At 33.2% G+C, this 14848-nt stretch overlaps 2 protein-coding genes and 1 non-coding gene across 3 annotated transcripts; all 3 read right to left on the reverse strand.

Moving 5' to 3' along the window:
* Positions 1–542: 542 nt before the first annotated feature.
* Positions 543–6390, reverse strand: LOC113868875 (E3 ubiquitin-protein ligase At1g12760-like). Its single transcript, XM_027504840.1, has 5 exons — positions 5523–6390; positions 3689–3808; positions 3422–3554; positions 1791–1955; positions 543–1395 (listed from the first exon to the last, which is right to left on the reverse strand). The coding sequence occupies exons 1-5, from the start codon at positions 6098–6100 to the stop codon at positions 1222–1224; spliced, it is 1170 nt and encodes a 389-aa protein (XP_027360641.1). The 5' UTR covers positions 6101–6390; the 3' UTR covers positions 543–1221.
* A 2026-nt stretch (positions 6391–8416) lies between these two features.
* Positions 8417–8490, reverse strand: TRNAV-AAC. The gene has a single exon. It is a non-coding gene; the product is annotated as a tRNA-Val (tRNA).
* Positions 8491–10884: 2394 nt separating this feature from the next.
* Positions 10885–14474, reverse strand: LOC113869747 (protein IQ-DOMAIN 14-like). The gene is made up of 4 exons (XM_027506205.1): positions 14058–14474; positions 12338–12541; positions 11877–11957; positions 10885–11783 (listed from the first exon to the last, which is right to left on the reverse strand). The coding sequence occupies exons 1-4, from the start codon at positions 14427–14429 to the stop codon at positions 11055–11057; spliced, it is 1386 nt and encodes a 461-aa protein (XP_027362006.1). The 5' UTR covers positions 14430–14474; the 3' UTR covers positions 10885–11054.
* Positions 14475–14848: the final 374 nt, after the last annotated feature.

Raw genomic sequence — 14848 nt, forward strand, 5'->3', positions numbered from 1 at the left:
ATTGAATACCCTTCAATATGTGGAGTAGCAGTAGGATGATCCTAATCAATATCATCTTCCGTGGGACCATTATGATCCATGGCGTTACGTCCAAATGTTATAGCACCTCACGTTCTCAATTGCATTTTCTATGGAGGCCCTGTAGGAAACTGTTCAACTTAATTTATGAATTCAGTAATCCATTGTTAATTAATGAAGGTAGCTTCTTCACGTAATCCTATTTTTTTTTTCTTTTAGGTTATTCTACATAATTTTTAACGCTGTGCGGGCCATTTTAACTATAGAACAAGATCACATCACTCTTTTGGAAAACTAGTAAAGAAAATAACACGGAGGTTCCCCTTGTGCTCCTTTACCGTCCTACATAATTTTGATGTTTCAAACTAGAGAGCTGTTTCTCTTATTCTTATTTTCTCCGTTTCCCTCGTCAGCGTCGTCCACTTTAACTAAAGTAGATGATGATATTAATTCCCCATAAACATTAGTCATGAGTTTCATACATTCTAATGACAAAAAATATCAATTTTTAAAATTTGTATAACATTGTACAATATGTATAATTTTATTAAATGCTCCAAAATAATACATGTTAAATGCTATAATTTAAAAAATTATTTTTTTATAATATACATGTTATACATGTTTGAAAAAAATATAATATCATTAATAACATATCCAGATTCACTAGTGAGTGATGAGGAGATACAACATAATGTCTGCAGCATGGTTTAAAAATCTTTACCCAGCATGAACCAAACGACAATTTTCCGTGCGTCCACACTCCATGTCCATGGCCTGCCTTACAGGCTGTCTATTATTATATGCTTGAGAAAATTCTCTCAATAATACCAACGATATAAAAATAAAGGCAGCTGGACTCTTCATAACATATACCGAGACAAACCATTCCACAGTGGCTTATGGGTCTCATATACAGCAATAATAATGATGACAACAAAACTAACAACCGAATTGCCTCTTCAGATAATTATAGCCGATCTGCTCTCAACAACATTAATATACACAACCAGTTAGAAGCCACAATAACTACAAATAATCAACAGTTATCATTACATGGTAACAGCATACAGCAGCAACAGCAACAGCAACAACCGCACGGGGCCTGAATCAAAGTATATTAACATGCTGTGCCCTATTACACTGTGAATCAAGAGTATGCAGATTCCTCAACATGGCTGCTAAAAACCTTCCTGACACCTTCTACACTTCCTCTTGACTGAGATTGCTACTTTTCAAGATGTTATACTTGCAGAGGGGGCATGTAGCATTAATATACAGCCACTTATCCACACAGGCACAGTGAAAATGGTGACCACAAGGAAGTTCTCTTAGTTCAACCCCATCGTCATATGAAGAAAGGCAGATGCAACATTCCTATAGTACACCACCAAAAAAAATAAAAATTTCAGATTTGCGGTGACTGAGGATGCAGCCACACGTCAAGCCACTGAGTTACTATATAAAAATTATACAGCATGCACCCCAACCATTATAATGTGATAGTGAAAATACTCCATACAAGCCAAGCACAGAGACAAACAACATATTTACAAATTGCATACTTCAGTGAAAGAATGTGTTATGAAGGTGACTCCACATTTTACATATCAAAACTATGATAATAATAACAATTAAAAAAGAATGCAACAAAACCTCTATTTGAAACACGAATTTCCCATTGAAATATAGTGAAACAACATCTAATAAGGGATAGCAACATGACCACCAGAAAAGGGTAAGCCCATATAAAACAAAAATTTACAACATACCGCATCCTCCTCAGCAAGAACATGTTCAATAGGTGAATCAGCCTGGCATTCAGTCATTATTCCTCCAACAGGTCCTTGCACAGTACCAGTAAGTTTCTCATTACTTTCAATTCTTCGGAATTTAAATTTTGACAACTGCTCAATGTCTTCCTTTGATGCCCCTTCCTGCTTGTGTGCCAATAGAAAGAGAGCAATGACAATTAATAACGCATAAATTACAGTAAATATATCCCATCAAATAGTCCTAGAGTACACAAAATTGTCATCATGACTAGTCAAACATTCAAATTCAGAAATACACTTCATTTATGTTGGTCAACAACCAAATTGTAGCCAACAGAATTTCTCATGTCAGTAATAAGTGATACATTCACAATCTACTACAAAGTCATGGGAAACCAAGTTATGTGGCAAAGTTCACAATAGAACTGGATCGTCATATAGAAGGAAATATTGACAGAAACCTCTATCTCCGGGCCTCTGTCAATAGGATACAAGATAAGAGATAAGGAAGTGAAGATACAAAGATAGAGCAGAATAACAGTTGCATTAACACTCCTATTCCAGGTATTCGAGAAACTTGTACTATACCCTAACCTTCTCTGTCAATCTATCAAAAATTGTCCTAACCAACTCCCATTTCCCCCTTTTCTTTCTAATTACAAATGTGAAAAGCCCCAAATCCCAATCTTCCTTTTCTAATTATGTGTGGTCCCTAACAATACCAACACCTGACACCCCCTCCCGCCAAAAAAGAAGCTACAGTTTCATCTTGCCCTCAAGGCAGTGTCCATACCATGAAATTCAGCAACCTATCCTATCCAAGCAGCCACCATCTCCTACTCTTCCTAAATCTTCCTCCAGTAACATTAATGCAAATTGATTGGTCTAGCTCACAAGATCAGAGCTAAATATGATACTTAAACACAGCCTTTTCTTGGCTTCCCTAGTTTTACATGATCTGGGAAAAAAAATGCGAATTTACAATAAATGGGTTTTCTCTCCAAATCTTGTCTTTCTAATTTTACAATAAAATAATTTTAATTTCATAATTTTCCTAACCTTCAATCCCAAAAAATCTGAAGGATACAAGTTCATAAACAGTCCCTGAGGTCTTCCCATGTGCAGAAAAATAGAAGATCAAGTAAGAACACATTAATATTAGGAATCTGTGTATAATTTGTATATCCCTTATTCCCTTATGCTTCCTATTATATCGTAAGGAGGGGTCACATTCAGTGCGTTAGCACAAACACAATAGTACAGAAGTAAGACAATTCAACTATGTATAGCACAAACACAATAGTACCAAAGTAGGACAATTCAACTATGTATAGCTACTTTACTAACATAGCAAAACAAATATATTCAGACTTACACTTGTCTAATCTGTCCATTCATGTTTCTAATAATGCAAAGGTTCCAGTATTGACTTTTTGCAAATTATTATTACATATGTTGAAGTGACTAAATTAGCAAAGTCACTTCAAAGATTATCAATGCTTAACAAATTTGAACCCAACTTTACACACGATATGCTATTTCCAGTTGAAGCTTTTGAGACACTAGATTCATATGTCCACAAAGACTTCAAAACAAGAACATTTAATGACAGATCAAACATGACTTACCTGGTCTGCAACTGCATAAAGAAGTGCAATGATGCATGGAAGACAACAGCAAACAGCAATGCCGATTATACATGCCAGTGCAACACAGAAAACGACAAAGAAAACATCAAAACCCAGGAAGATTATACATAGCCTGCAAAGTATATAGATTCTGTCAATAAGAATATATTAGTATTTGCAAAGAGATGAGTAAATTACAATAAAATGAATAATAAATAATAATGATATAAGAACAACTAGAACTAGATAGACTCGAAGAGTACAAACCAGTAAAGCTGAGGAGAATCTTGGGCTAATGCTTGACCACCAGCTGATACCCAGTAGAATCCAATAATCCACCAAATAAATGAAAACATTGTATTGGCTGATTCCAAATGCTTTGCAACACTGGGAGAAAAGGACAAACATAAAAATGGATAAACATAAGAAAAGTAACATTGACAATTACATTGATCAGACAATAGATGGAACTCGTGCGAAATGTATGACAATAATTGTTCTTGTCCTTAATTAATAATAAAAGGTAATAAATATTGAACCAATCATTTCATCCCAATTATATGTACGAAATACGCAATTCATTCAAGTTTGAAGGTTAATGCAAATGAGGTAAAAATAATGTATTAAAAAATGGCATGCTATTAATCTTAAACAAACACATTAATTCAGCGGAATAACACACTTGCACAGTTGAACCTAACCTTACCATTTTGTATTCACAATTAAGAGTGTATTTGCACAATAGAGGCAAGATTATAGTTAACAAAATAACTTAAAATCTGACATCATTAGAATTCACTTGGAATCTTAAATTTATGCTTGAGACAAACAGCAAATTGATGTGTAAATTAGAAATGTATTGCTCAAATTTAAATTATTAAATGATATTAAAATTAAAATTCCTTATTAGTTATTACTAAAATATATTTGGTTGAACTCATTAATACTCATCATTTTTCTGCCTTGCTGTAGAATTGTAGCTGAAGTGGAATATCCAAGTTGTATGGAATGATTACTAGGTTGTCAGGAAGATTGACTTAGAGACCAATGCAAGATGGGGGGCAGCGGGTTCAAACAGAGAATTGTGAAAGACGACGACAAAGAAAAAAACCAAATGAAGGAATACTTTGAAAAGGCCGCGGTTGCTTTAGTACACAAACAATATTGTTTGATTGAGAATGAAAACGACAAAGACAATAAACAATGAAACATGAAATACCATTTCCATCTGTAAGCCTTTTAAGTCCGTGAAAAGCTCATCCCTTGCAATTGTAATTTTTAGGGCTAAAATTTTGTAACGGTTTCTTATGTTTCAAGCGTTTTAAATTGTTACACAGAATTGGAATTCTAAATCTAACACATACATTAAACAAAAGGCTGATCTAGTGCACAAGTATTAGAAACAAATTGGGTCTATCTCAATTCTAAAAGTTAGTTACATGGAGAGAATTGTCTAAGTCTTATAAAAGCTACTTTGGCCATATTCCTCCTAGCCGGCACGGGAAATATTGAGAACAAGGCTCCTCCCAAGAGGGGTCTATGGAGCATAGATGTACACAGCCTTATCCCCACAAGTGAAGAAACCCATTCTAGGAATTAAACCACTTGATTATGAATAATGTGTTCTGTTATTAACTATGAGGTTTATACATTATTTATATATACAAGCTGCAACAGCTAAACAATCTAACAGACTAACTAACCTAATCCAAAATCTATTACAATAAGAAACTACTTATAACTGTTAACTAATGATAATAACAGCTTAACAAAACCCATGACTTCCAGTTCAAAGGCAACGACCTTGTCATTGTACCAAGACTTGCTCTAACACATGCTAAACAAGACAACCTCATGGGTTTAGGTTTATGTAACAATTTCTCCTGGAGAGTTATTGATCTTCTATATTGCTGAATTCACATCAGGCATCAGCTTAATCTAGTGTTATCAATCACATGGGAAAACATACACATTTAATTTCGTTTAGGAATCATGAAGTTCCAAAAGTTCACATGAAAGGTTCATTAATGCCTCATCCATCAATACAAGTATAAAAATAACCGAATTAAAACACGAAAAAGAAAAAGGTGAAGTAATTCACCTAGTACCCTCCTCGTCAAGTTGCGCCAACGACACATACTGCCCCGAACCAGAAGCAGAAGCAGAACCCTCCCTTGAAGCGGAACTCAAATTCCCACTGCTGCTACCAACCATGTCTTGCACTGCCACCATGTTACGTTGGTGCCTCCTTCGCCTCCTATACTCCACACAAACACAAACCATGTGAAGAATGCATTGCAACGCGTACCCTACTATCCACAACCTCAGAGGCATGCCCGGTGCTTCGCTTACGCTCAAAACCAACACCGTGGCTGCCACAACAACGAAGGCGAAGTTCCAAACAATGTCAAGAACGACAACGGGCTTCGAATAAGCCCAATCGCTCTGGCGCTCCTCCAATTGCTCCGCAGCAGCTTCTCGAACCAACATCGAGGGTTCACGCATCATCCTCCTCCCGCTGGCCTGCCGGAGAAACCGCGCCGCTTGCCGGAGCCTCTGTCGCCGGACAAATCGACGACCAGAGTTAAGGTCGTCGGAAGAGACGCCGGAATTGGCCAACAGCGGCGTAGAATCGACGATGTCCTCGGAGGAATGGTTAGGGAACCTTGCGGTGGCCATGTTTGTTGAGATTGAAAAGCTGATTCGAGAAACGTGACTCAGCGAGTCGAGTATTGAGTGGTTTCAGAAGAACATGGAAAGGTGTTATTGATTGTGCAGAAGAGTGAGTGAAAGTGGTAGAGGAAGATGAAGATGTGAATGATTATGGCTTTGATTTGAACATAAGAGGAAGAGATGGATTGATACCTTACCTATCTGTAATAAGGAGAGTTGGAAATTGGGAACAATAAAATGGAAATGGTGACGAGTGATGATGACAAGCTTTTCTTTCTTTCTTTATTTTTCGGAGTGGGGGTGATGAGGTTGAGGCTGCCTATCATCCGGTGCCGTTTGTCCCGTTTCTGTTCGGATTAACCAAAGACTTTCTTAGATAGCAAATTGTGTTTTTCTTTCAACAAATTATTATGTTAATAAAACAATTTTCATTTCAACATTTTAAGGAATTAATAACATTCAGATTTTATTTTACAAATATAAAATTATTATAATTTTATAATTTTAATATAATAAATAATTTTTTAATAAAATATTATTACTTTAAGTGTTTAAACTTAACTTTAAATGTTGAAATTAATAAGATTCGTATAAAAATAATTAATATTAATTGATGTTCTCAAAAAAGTGGTAAAATTTTTTTAAATTAAAATATTTTGTTAAAGAATAAAAGTTACTTACGTTCATGGTTTTTTATATATTTTTTTTATAAAGTTCATACAAAAATAATCAATGTTAAATACAGAGTCAATTATTTAATTTTTTTTATATTATCCATTATTACTATTTAAATCATTTTTTTAAATGTGTTTAAGGGTGTATATTAAAAATTTTAAATTACCATAAAAATATATTCCAATATCTATTTATTAATTTGAAATAATAATATTTTTGAATTTTTTTTCTATTTTTAACATACTTCATTAGGCGTGGATTTATTAAACATTTTTAACTTCTATTTTAAACGTTTTAACCAATAAAGATTTTTTCTTAATCTTAACCCTTAAGATTAAATTTAAATATATAAATAAATAATTTTTTATTAAAATTATAATATTTAATATTATTAATATATTAAATTTTATAACATTCTATATTTAAATTAAAAATTACTATATAAATTTTTTTTTGTTTGTACGTAGTTATTTTTTTAAGATAATAAAGCATGGGTTTGCAGATGGCATTTTTGGTTTTTAAAACAGAAATGTTTCCTTTAGTTGGAAAAAAAAAAGAAGTCAGAAAGCGAGACATATTATTTATAAATAAAATTGACGATTTGGCTATTTAAAATTTAAGATCTTTTAGTTAAATCTATTTTAATAATTTTGGTTCTATATCAATTATAATTTTGCCATTTGTAAAAATAAGGTTTGGTGAGTGGGAGACTTTTTTTTTTTTTTTACAATTAGGGTGACGTTTAATACAATATATATAAATAAATAAAAATAGTAATTTTTCACTTTTATAAGTCAGAATAAAAAATGTCTATAATAATGTAGTGCGAAATTACTAAAGTTTACTATGATAATTGATTGTAGATATATTATTCTTAAAAAATTTACAGAATAAGTAAATAAGTTTTATAATTTTCTGTTCCCTGAGAATGTTAATTTTAAAAAATCATTTAGGTAAACAAATTAAAAATCTTACTACACTATAAATCGACGTAAATTTAGAGGGTTGTGTTAAGCATGGTGGTGGTGGTGGTGGTGCGATGAGTTTAAATAAAGTGGACTGTGTTAGTGCAATGCAATTTGGAAGTACAGATTACTTTATGCCGGCTAAAGGGTTACAAGAGAGAGACCCTTCATCGCCACTTGTTTGGCCTTTGTATTGTATGATGAATTCTTGTACTCGTCAGGAGTTTTGTTAACTCAGCATAATGGCTACAAAGATTTCCCACTCCTTTTGGCTAATTACATAGTGTGATGATTTCAGATTCTTGAATTTCTTATGATTGTTTTCGCGTACTCCACTAAAACATGTCCTTTTATGTTTTTTTAACATATTTTTCCTATGATTGTTTTTAACAGCTTATAAGGAGCATACAAAGGCATTATTTGACAAATAGACAGAAAGGAGAAAGGAGAAAAGAGAAAAATAAAATAAAACTGATGAATATTTTTTGCAATTTTTAAAAAATTAAAAATCATCTAAAATTTTTTTATTGTTGGTCCAGCTAAAAAACATTAACCAACTAAAATACCAGGGATCAAATTCTCTTTTCCATTTTTAAGTCTTGAATTGAATCAATTCAATGATCCCGAGTTCTTCAAAATATATATATTAAAAAAAGCGACCCAAAAAGGCCATTCACCGCCTTGGCGTCGCCCGGACTCGAACCGGAGACCTTCAGTGTGTTAGACTGACGTGATAACCAACTACACCACGACACCGCGATGCCCTTTAATTGCTTAGTTAATAGCAAGTTAACCGATAGATCAAGTATCGGATCACGATTGCATTTTTATTAATTTAAATAATTATAAATAGTTTCAATTTAAAAATTAAAATTTTTTGAACTAGTCCCTTTCATTTCATTATAATATAAGAAATTGATTATGATTTTAAACTTAAACGACTGTATTAATTATATTGGTCCTGTCTATGAAAAGAACATTAGAAATACACATCCCTTTAATTTTAAATTCGGAATACTTGTCGATTTTTCAATTTGCAATAAAAAAATCAAACCTATAAGGATTAGATTGAGTTTTGAAGTATTTGAAGTTGAAAAATATTTTATATTTACGAGAGATATTTCAAAGTTAAATCTGAAAGTTTTATTTATTTAGATAAAAAAAAATGGAACGAATTTTACAGTGTAAGTGTAAATTTTTTAAAGAAATTACGGGTCTTAAAATCATTTTTATAAAATTGAAAAGATTAATTTATAAATATTTTAAAAAATCATTTTTAATCATTTTAAAATTTATTTAACAATATAAATGTTGCTCAGACATAAAATTTTGTTTGGTTTGAGCAAATATAATACGTAATATTTTTATAAAAATTATTTTAAATAAAAATTAAAAAATATTATCTTAAATTAGATACGCCTAAATAAGGATGGGACTATTAACACGCCAATTTGCCTATCACCACTCTGCTAATAACTTAAAAATAAAATTCATTGTCATTCCAGGAAGATTTTTAATGCTGTAATTGAGTACGCATTTAACATTGTACAATTAACACTAACAATTAGATTTTATTTTTGCATGAGCTGGGTTAAAAACAGGGAATGTATTTTTCCATCACCCTCTTTAAATAAAATGTTTTCTACAATAACACTAGTAACGGTGCATAGTGGTACCATATTAAATTAATACAAACAGCAACAAGAAATCATATGAAATGAATTTAATGTCCAAATAATGCAACCTTAAAAAAAAGGAGGGGATTAAAATATAGTTGCTACACTGAAACAAACGTTTTGTTAAGGATTGGATTTTTTATGATGTATTAATATTTATCAAATACTTTCACCTCTTTTTCCTTTCTCTTGCAATGTCACTTTAAACATTGATTTCTTATCACATATTCACAATATCCATTTTAACTGAATATTCATATTACTTTCAATTTTTATTTTATTTTATTTTAACTAATCAATGTGAACACACAAGCTCTCTGCCTATATGCTCTAAGAAGTCTTTTTGTTTATTCTATGTTTTACATTAGTGTAGCACAAGACACACTCAATGCATGTTTAGAAAATGATATTTTTGAAAAACAATTACTTTTTTAAAAATCTATTTTGAAGTTAGTAAAAATATTATTTTTTAAAAATTAATATACTCAGCTAATTGTTTAATTTTAAAATTGAAGAATTAGAGTAAGTTTGATTTCTGTTTTAGGGTTTAGGGTTTAGGGTTTAGGGTTTTAAAAACAGAAATCAAACTTATACAAAGTGTATAAGAATTCAACATTTTAAGTGAAGATGCAAAACAAAAAGACAACAAGGGAAAAAGTAATTAATGAATGCTAATGCTTAGTTAAAAAATACTTAATAAAAATTTATTTTAAATTAGTTTGATCCAAGAAATTATAGTTTCAATTTTGTTAACAAAGAGTGAGAATAGATTAACGGGAGTATTAATAGAATGACCATACTCAATTAAAGTTTATAATTACTAATTCTTGGTGGAGTATGAATACACAAATAAAAGTACAAGTACCCCTACCTCCAAATAATTATTATGCAACGATATAAAAAAACGATGCACCTTCAATTTTTTTTTCTCAAGCAAGGGGGATTTCGTTGACCATGAAGAAGAACAAAAGAAATTGCTGTATTATCTTATAATGCCATTCAAAATTATGCTTACTGGCTTCATATTTCAACGTCTCAACCTTACTTAAATGTACAATTTTGTTAATCTTAACTCTTAATGTTGATTTTAAACATTTGAAAATAACTTTTTTTTATAAAAAAAAAATAACTTTTAGTACACTTATATATTCTTGATGTATTAAATGCATAATTACTCAATAAAAGCTTGTGATATTCAGTTACTTGATTCCAATATTAAGACTTGAGGTCAACATTTCTTCTAAATATATGTTTTGAGTACATTAATCATTAAGCCTTGTTTCCTTAGTACAACCATGCAAAGCAATGAATGATCTTCATATATTTGCTACATCCACTAAAAAGTCCTTTCAATTTGGCCATGAAAGATTCACTTACTTATTAGGCAAGAAATAGCTTTTACATACTAAGAGGAGTTGGAAAGAACCCGCTAACACAAGTCAAAGAGCAAGTCATTTTTAACACTTGGTAGCGGTATGGGCCGATTACAGAATTCTAAATGTGGCACAAAAAAGAGAGAAAATAAAAACTAAACTTGGACAGCGAAGGTTTGAAGCTAAATACAACATGTTAGCAAAGATACACTCCACTCAAAATAAGGTCGAGAGGCAGAAACCATAATCCATTTTAACACAAACGCATACGTCAGTATCTATACCCCACAGGCAAACCAAGTTTGTCCAAACGACCAGAACCGGGATAGGCTTTGCTAGTGAAGCTTGCGTGCAATGCAGATACCCCTTGTGTGGCCAATTTTGACTCACCAAATGCATGAAGAGAGTACCTATTAGAAGAGCTACACCTCTCATACTGAGGCCTTTGCTTTGGAGCACTGAGAGATCTTACCTTTGCTTTTGAAGACTCAGTGTAAGCCATGTAACTTGGATACTCAGAATAACCACTTAGATAGCTTCTTGACCCATCACTCCTTGTAGGAGTAAAAGGACTTCTTTTGGCGCTCCCATCTTTGGAAGACGCAGATAATATTTGAGGACTATTCTCAGCAGCGCTGAATGAACTTTCCTCAACCTCGTTCATATTTAAAGGGCTATAAGACTCAACTTCACAGGAAGATTGACTATGACCCGTTTGATAAGACACTGTTGAGTCCTTTGTGTGGGTCAAACTCTGACTGTAATGATCCGAAACCAAGGCTTGGCTAGGATAGTAAAAGAGGTTTCTACGTTTTGATGTGATGTGTGGCTTTCCAGAATCAACTTCAAGAATCCTGACACTTCTTTCTTCATCCATATTACAAGTTCTTGTCCACGATCTTCGTTGATTCCATGGTTGTTCATCAACACGACTATCTGATCTGTTCCCATATTTCTCTTGATTGCCACTGATTTGTTCACGGGATTTGGAGCTGTTTCTCTACAATGACAGAAATGAATGCTCCTATAAGTGTACTAAATTCGATCATGCACTGAATTCCCCCCTTGTTGGAAGAGGTAGACAGAAACATACCTTGAATACCGATGATGAATGATCATATGTCATGTTCTCGGATCTGATTGGGCTTTCAAATTTGTCTGGCGTTGCTGGACCCTGTAAATACAAGACGTGTTATTAAATAACCAACGATCATATGAAGGACAATGTGACATCATTCATTAACCAATGAATAAAGCATACCATTTCAACTGTTAGCAGCATATGTGACTACTCAAATCAACTAATGTGCTGGAAACATCAATATCATTTTGAATTTGATTGACAAAGTGGATATATCTCACTTTAAATGCAACTAAACTAGAACATGACAATAGGTATAGCTCTTCTAACACCGTCTATATCAAATAAAAACTAATAATAAGAGGAAAAACTAATGAAAGAGGAAATTGTTAAGGACAAAGTCAGTGCTGTTATCCCATTAAAATTGAAATATTTGATATGCATAATAAAATATTCTGATTGATAATGCTTACGTGAAGGTATGCAATGGATGACGACTTTGCATTCCAATATGGGGAGAGCAAATTTTGGGCCCGGCTAGCACGGAGTCGGGCCTGTATGCGTAAGTGGGCTTGCACTCTATGCAACCATTCTGCTGTGCGCTTCCTGTCAATGTCACCTCTTACCAATGCCTGTAGTTTCACCAATCCTTTTAAAGCTCGCAGAGCTTTCCTTGCCTAACAATGTCAACATCAGAGAGCAAATTTGCAGAATTATTATCTGGATTTCACCAAGGTTGATTTCAGAGTTATAGGTACTGGTAGTAATGAACTGCATTGATTATTTATTTATTTTTTTGGTGTAATAACTACATTAATGATTGAGCACCCTGAAAGATCTTAGATACGAGTTGTGATCTTCCATTTCAGATCATTTTATTAATGATTTATTTGCAAATATTACTATAAGCCTCCAAGGTTTAATAAGATAAATAATCTCTAAGTCTAATAATAAGTCCTTACTCAGGCCTATGCCATGCTTGCAAGAAGACGGGGACAGAAAGCCACAAAGGGAAGACATTTGTGTAGTATTTAAATATTAACATGCAAATACATATTTATTTTAGTGCCTTAAATTATAAGCATTCATTTATTTAGTTTTAAATTTTACTAGTTTTTTTTTAAAAAAATTAATTATTTTAGTTTATCTTAATTTATTATAGTATATATTTAAAAAGACAAAAATAAATATCATTTTATAAGTAAGAGATTAAAATAAATATTTATACAGTAAGCATTGTGGAAGTATTGCTGCACATGGAAACATTAGTCGTATTTAGTAATTAATAGTATTAATAGTGTCGTCAACTAACCAAACTTGAATGTGCTGAAAAAGTAATCCAAGTCCACCCAAAAAGAAACGTATCTTACAGAGCGGCGAAGCTCCTTTAGATTTGTATCTGCCCCCACAAAGAGCAAGAGACAAGCAAAGATGATTCTTTTACCAGAGAAAAAGGATACGAATTTTCAAATTACCTTCACACTCGGTTAAAAATCCTTCTAGAATTAGAACGTACAATAATTTAATCACCATTTAATCTGCTAATCTATCCTTACATAAAAATACCGGCAGTTCCAGTTTATTCATAAAAAGTTTCTCCCACAATTCAAAAAGGTAAAAAAAAAATGTAAAGCGAGAGAAAAGAGTGAAAAGCAAGACTGTCACATTTAATTGTGAAAACGCCAACACAGAGAGTGAACAGAAGGAAGCGATGGACAATGCAAGGCTTAAAAGGGGAAGAGGGAAGGGGGGGCACATGCTGATACCTCGCTGCACGTTAGTGGCTGTCACCAGAAGAAAATAAATGATGATTCAGAGGAAGAAAAGGAAATGGTAAATACCATATTTTGTAGGCAAACTTTACCAGACGACAACTTCTCAGCAAAAAACGACATACAAAAACCCCTCACTGTTACTACTCAGTAGTAAAAGGAATCAGCTTCGCAACAAAACACACCGTCTCACAGATAGGCCAAATCTGCAAACACAGACACACTCTATTTTCGCTTTCCAACACACTATTCACTAACACACCCATCTTCCCGGATCTTTCTTTTATTCATAAAACAAACCTCTTTCCACCGCCAACAATAAAAGAAAAACAAAATAACGGAAACTAATTAACGTTGTATGTAAATAGCAACCCATAGTTTTCGTTTATTGTTAAAATTAAAATGAATAATGAATACGAACCAAAGAGCCTCGAAATGCGGATTGAATCTTAATGGCTGCCCATTCTTCTGATCGAACAATGCCCCCGGCGGTGGAGGCGGCGCACCGTCCACTGCTAGTGAGTCGAGCCACGGCGGCGGCAGCATGAGCAGCAGCGACGGCGGCCTCCGCAATGGCAGCGGTGGCAGCTGCGACGGCGACGGAGTGGTCGTGAGGCTCGGCGGGTTCGACGGAGTGGTGCTGGACGGTGGCATGGTCCTTTTCTCTGTAAGACTTAACGAAGCTCCAACGGCGTTTCTCTTTGGGTGGTTTTGGAAGTGAAACCGAAGGAGATGGCGAGTCTGGTCTTTTGAGGCCGAGAATGCCGCGAAACCATTTTGATGCCTTACCCATCAACTTTGTCTAACAGAAAAGCATTAACTTGGTGTAATGGTTTAGATTTTAATGATGCATTGTGGATTGTACCAACTTGGAAGAAGTCAAGAGCGAGTTTGTGAAAGAAAGAGAGAGTAGGTGACTTTTTGTGTAAGCAAACTGTGCAGAAACTACGAACACTTTGTGGACCGAGAACTAGAATAACAATACGTCTGCATTCAATTGTTTTTTCTTCTTTCTTTCAGATGTTTATATTGTTTAGTTTTTTATTTATGCATTTTTATCATTTTCTACTTTATTCAATATGCAACATATATACGTATACACAATATTATTACTCTCTCTTTTCTTACACTTTTTTTATATATTTTTAACATCTATTAACTAATCTAACAATTATGTTTATTAAATAATTATAATTCAATCAGAAAGCTTAT

Source organism: Abrus precatorius, unplaced genomic scaffold (assembly GCF_003935025.1).
Source record: "Abrus precatorius isolate BTA unplaced genomic scaffold, Abrus_2018 Scaffold6, whole genome shotgun sequence".
Taxonomy (NCBI): Eukaryota; Viridiplantae; Streptophyta; class Magnoliopsida; order Fabales; family Fabaceae; genus Abrus; species Abrus precatorius.

Excerpts from the sequence above, each read along its gene's own strand:
- LOC113868875 (XM_027504840.1), bottom strand. The coding sequence starts at position 6,100 with ATGGCCACCGCAAGGTTCCCTAACCATTCCTCCGAGGACATCGTCGAT. Across the intron at positions 3,555-3,688 it reads GATTCTCCTCAGCTTTACTG|GCTATGTATAATCTTCCTGG; the intron begins GTTTGTACTCTT and ends TATACTTTGCAG. Across the intron at positions 1,396-1,790 it reads TTCTTGCTGAGGAGGATGCG|GAATGTTGCATCTGCCTTTC; the intron begins GTATGTTGTAAA and ends GGTGTACTATAG.
- LOC113869747 (XM_027506205.1), bottom strand. The coding sequence starts at position 14,429 with ATGGGTAAGGCATCAAAATGGTTTCGCGGCATTCTCGGCCTCAAAAGA. Across the intron at positions 11,958-12,337 it reads CATCCATTGCATACCTTCAC|GGTCCAGCAACGCCAGACAA; the intron begins GTAAGCATTATC and ends TTGTATTTACAG. Across the intron at positions 11,784-11,876 it reads ATTCATCATCGGTATTCAAG|AGAAACAGCTCCAAATCCCG; the intron begins GTATGTTTCTGT and ends CTGTCATTGTAG.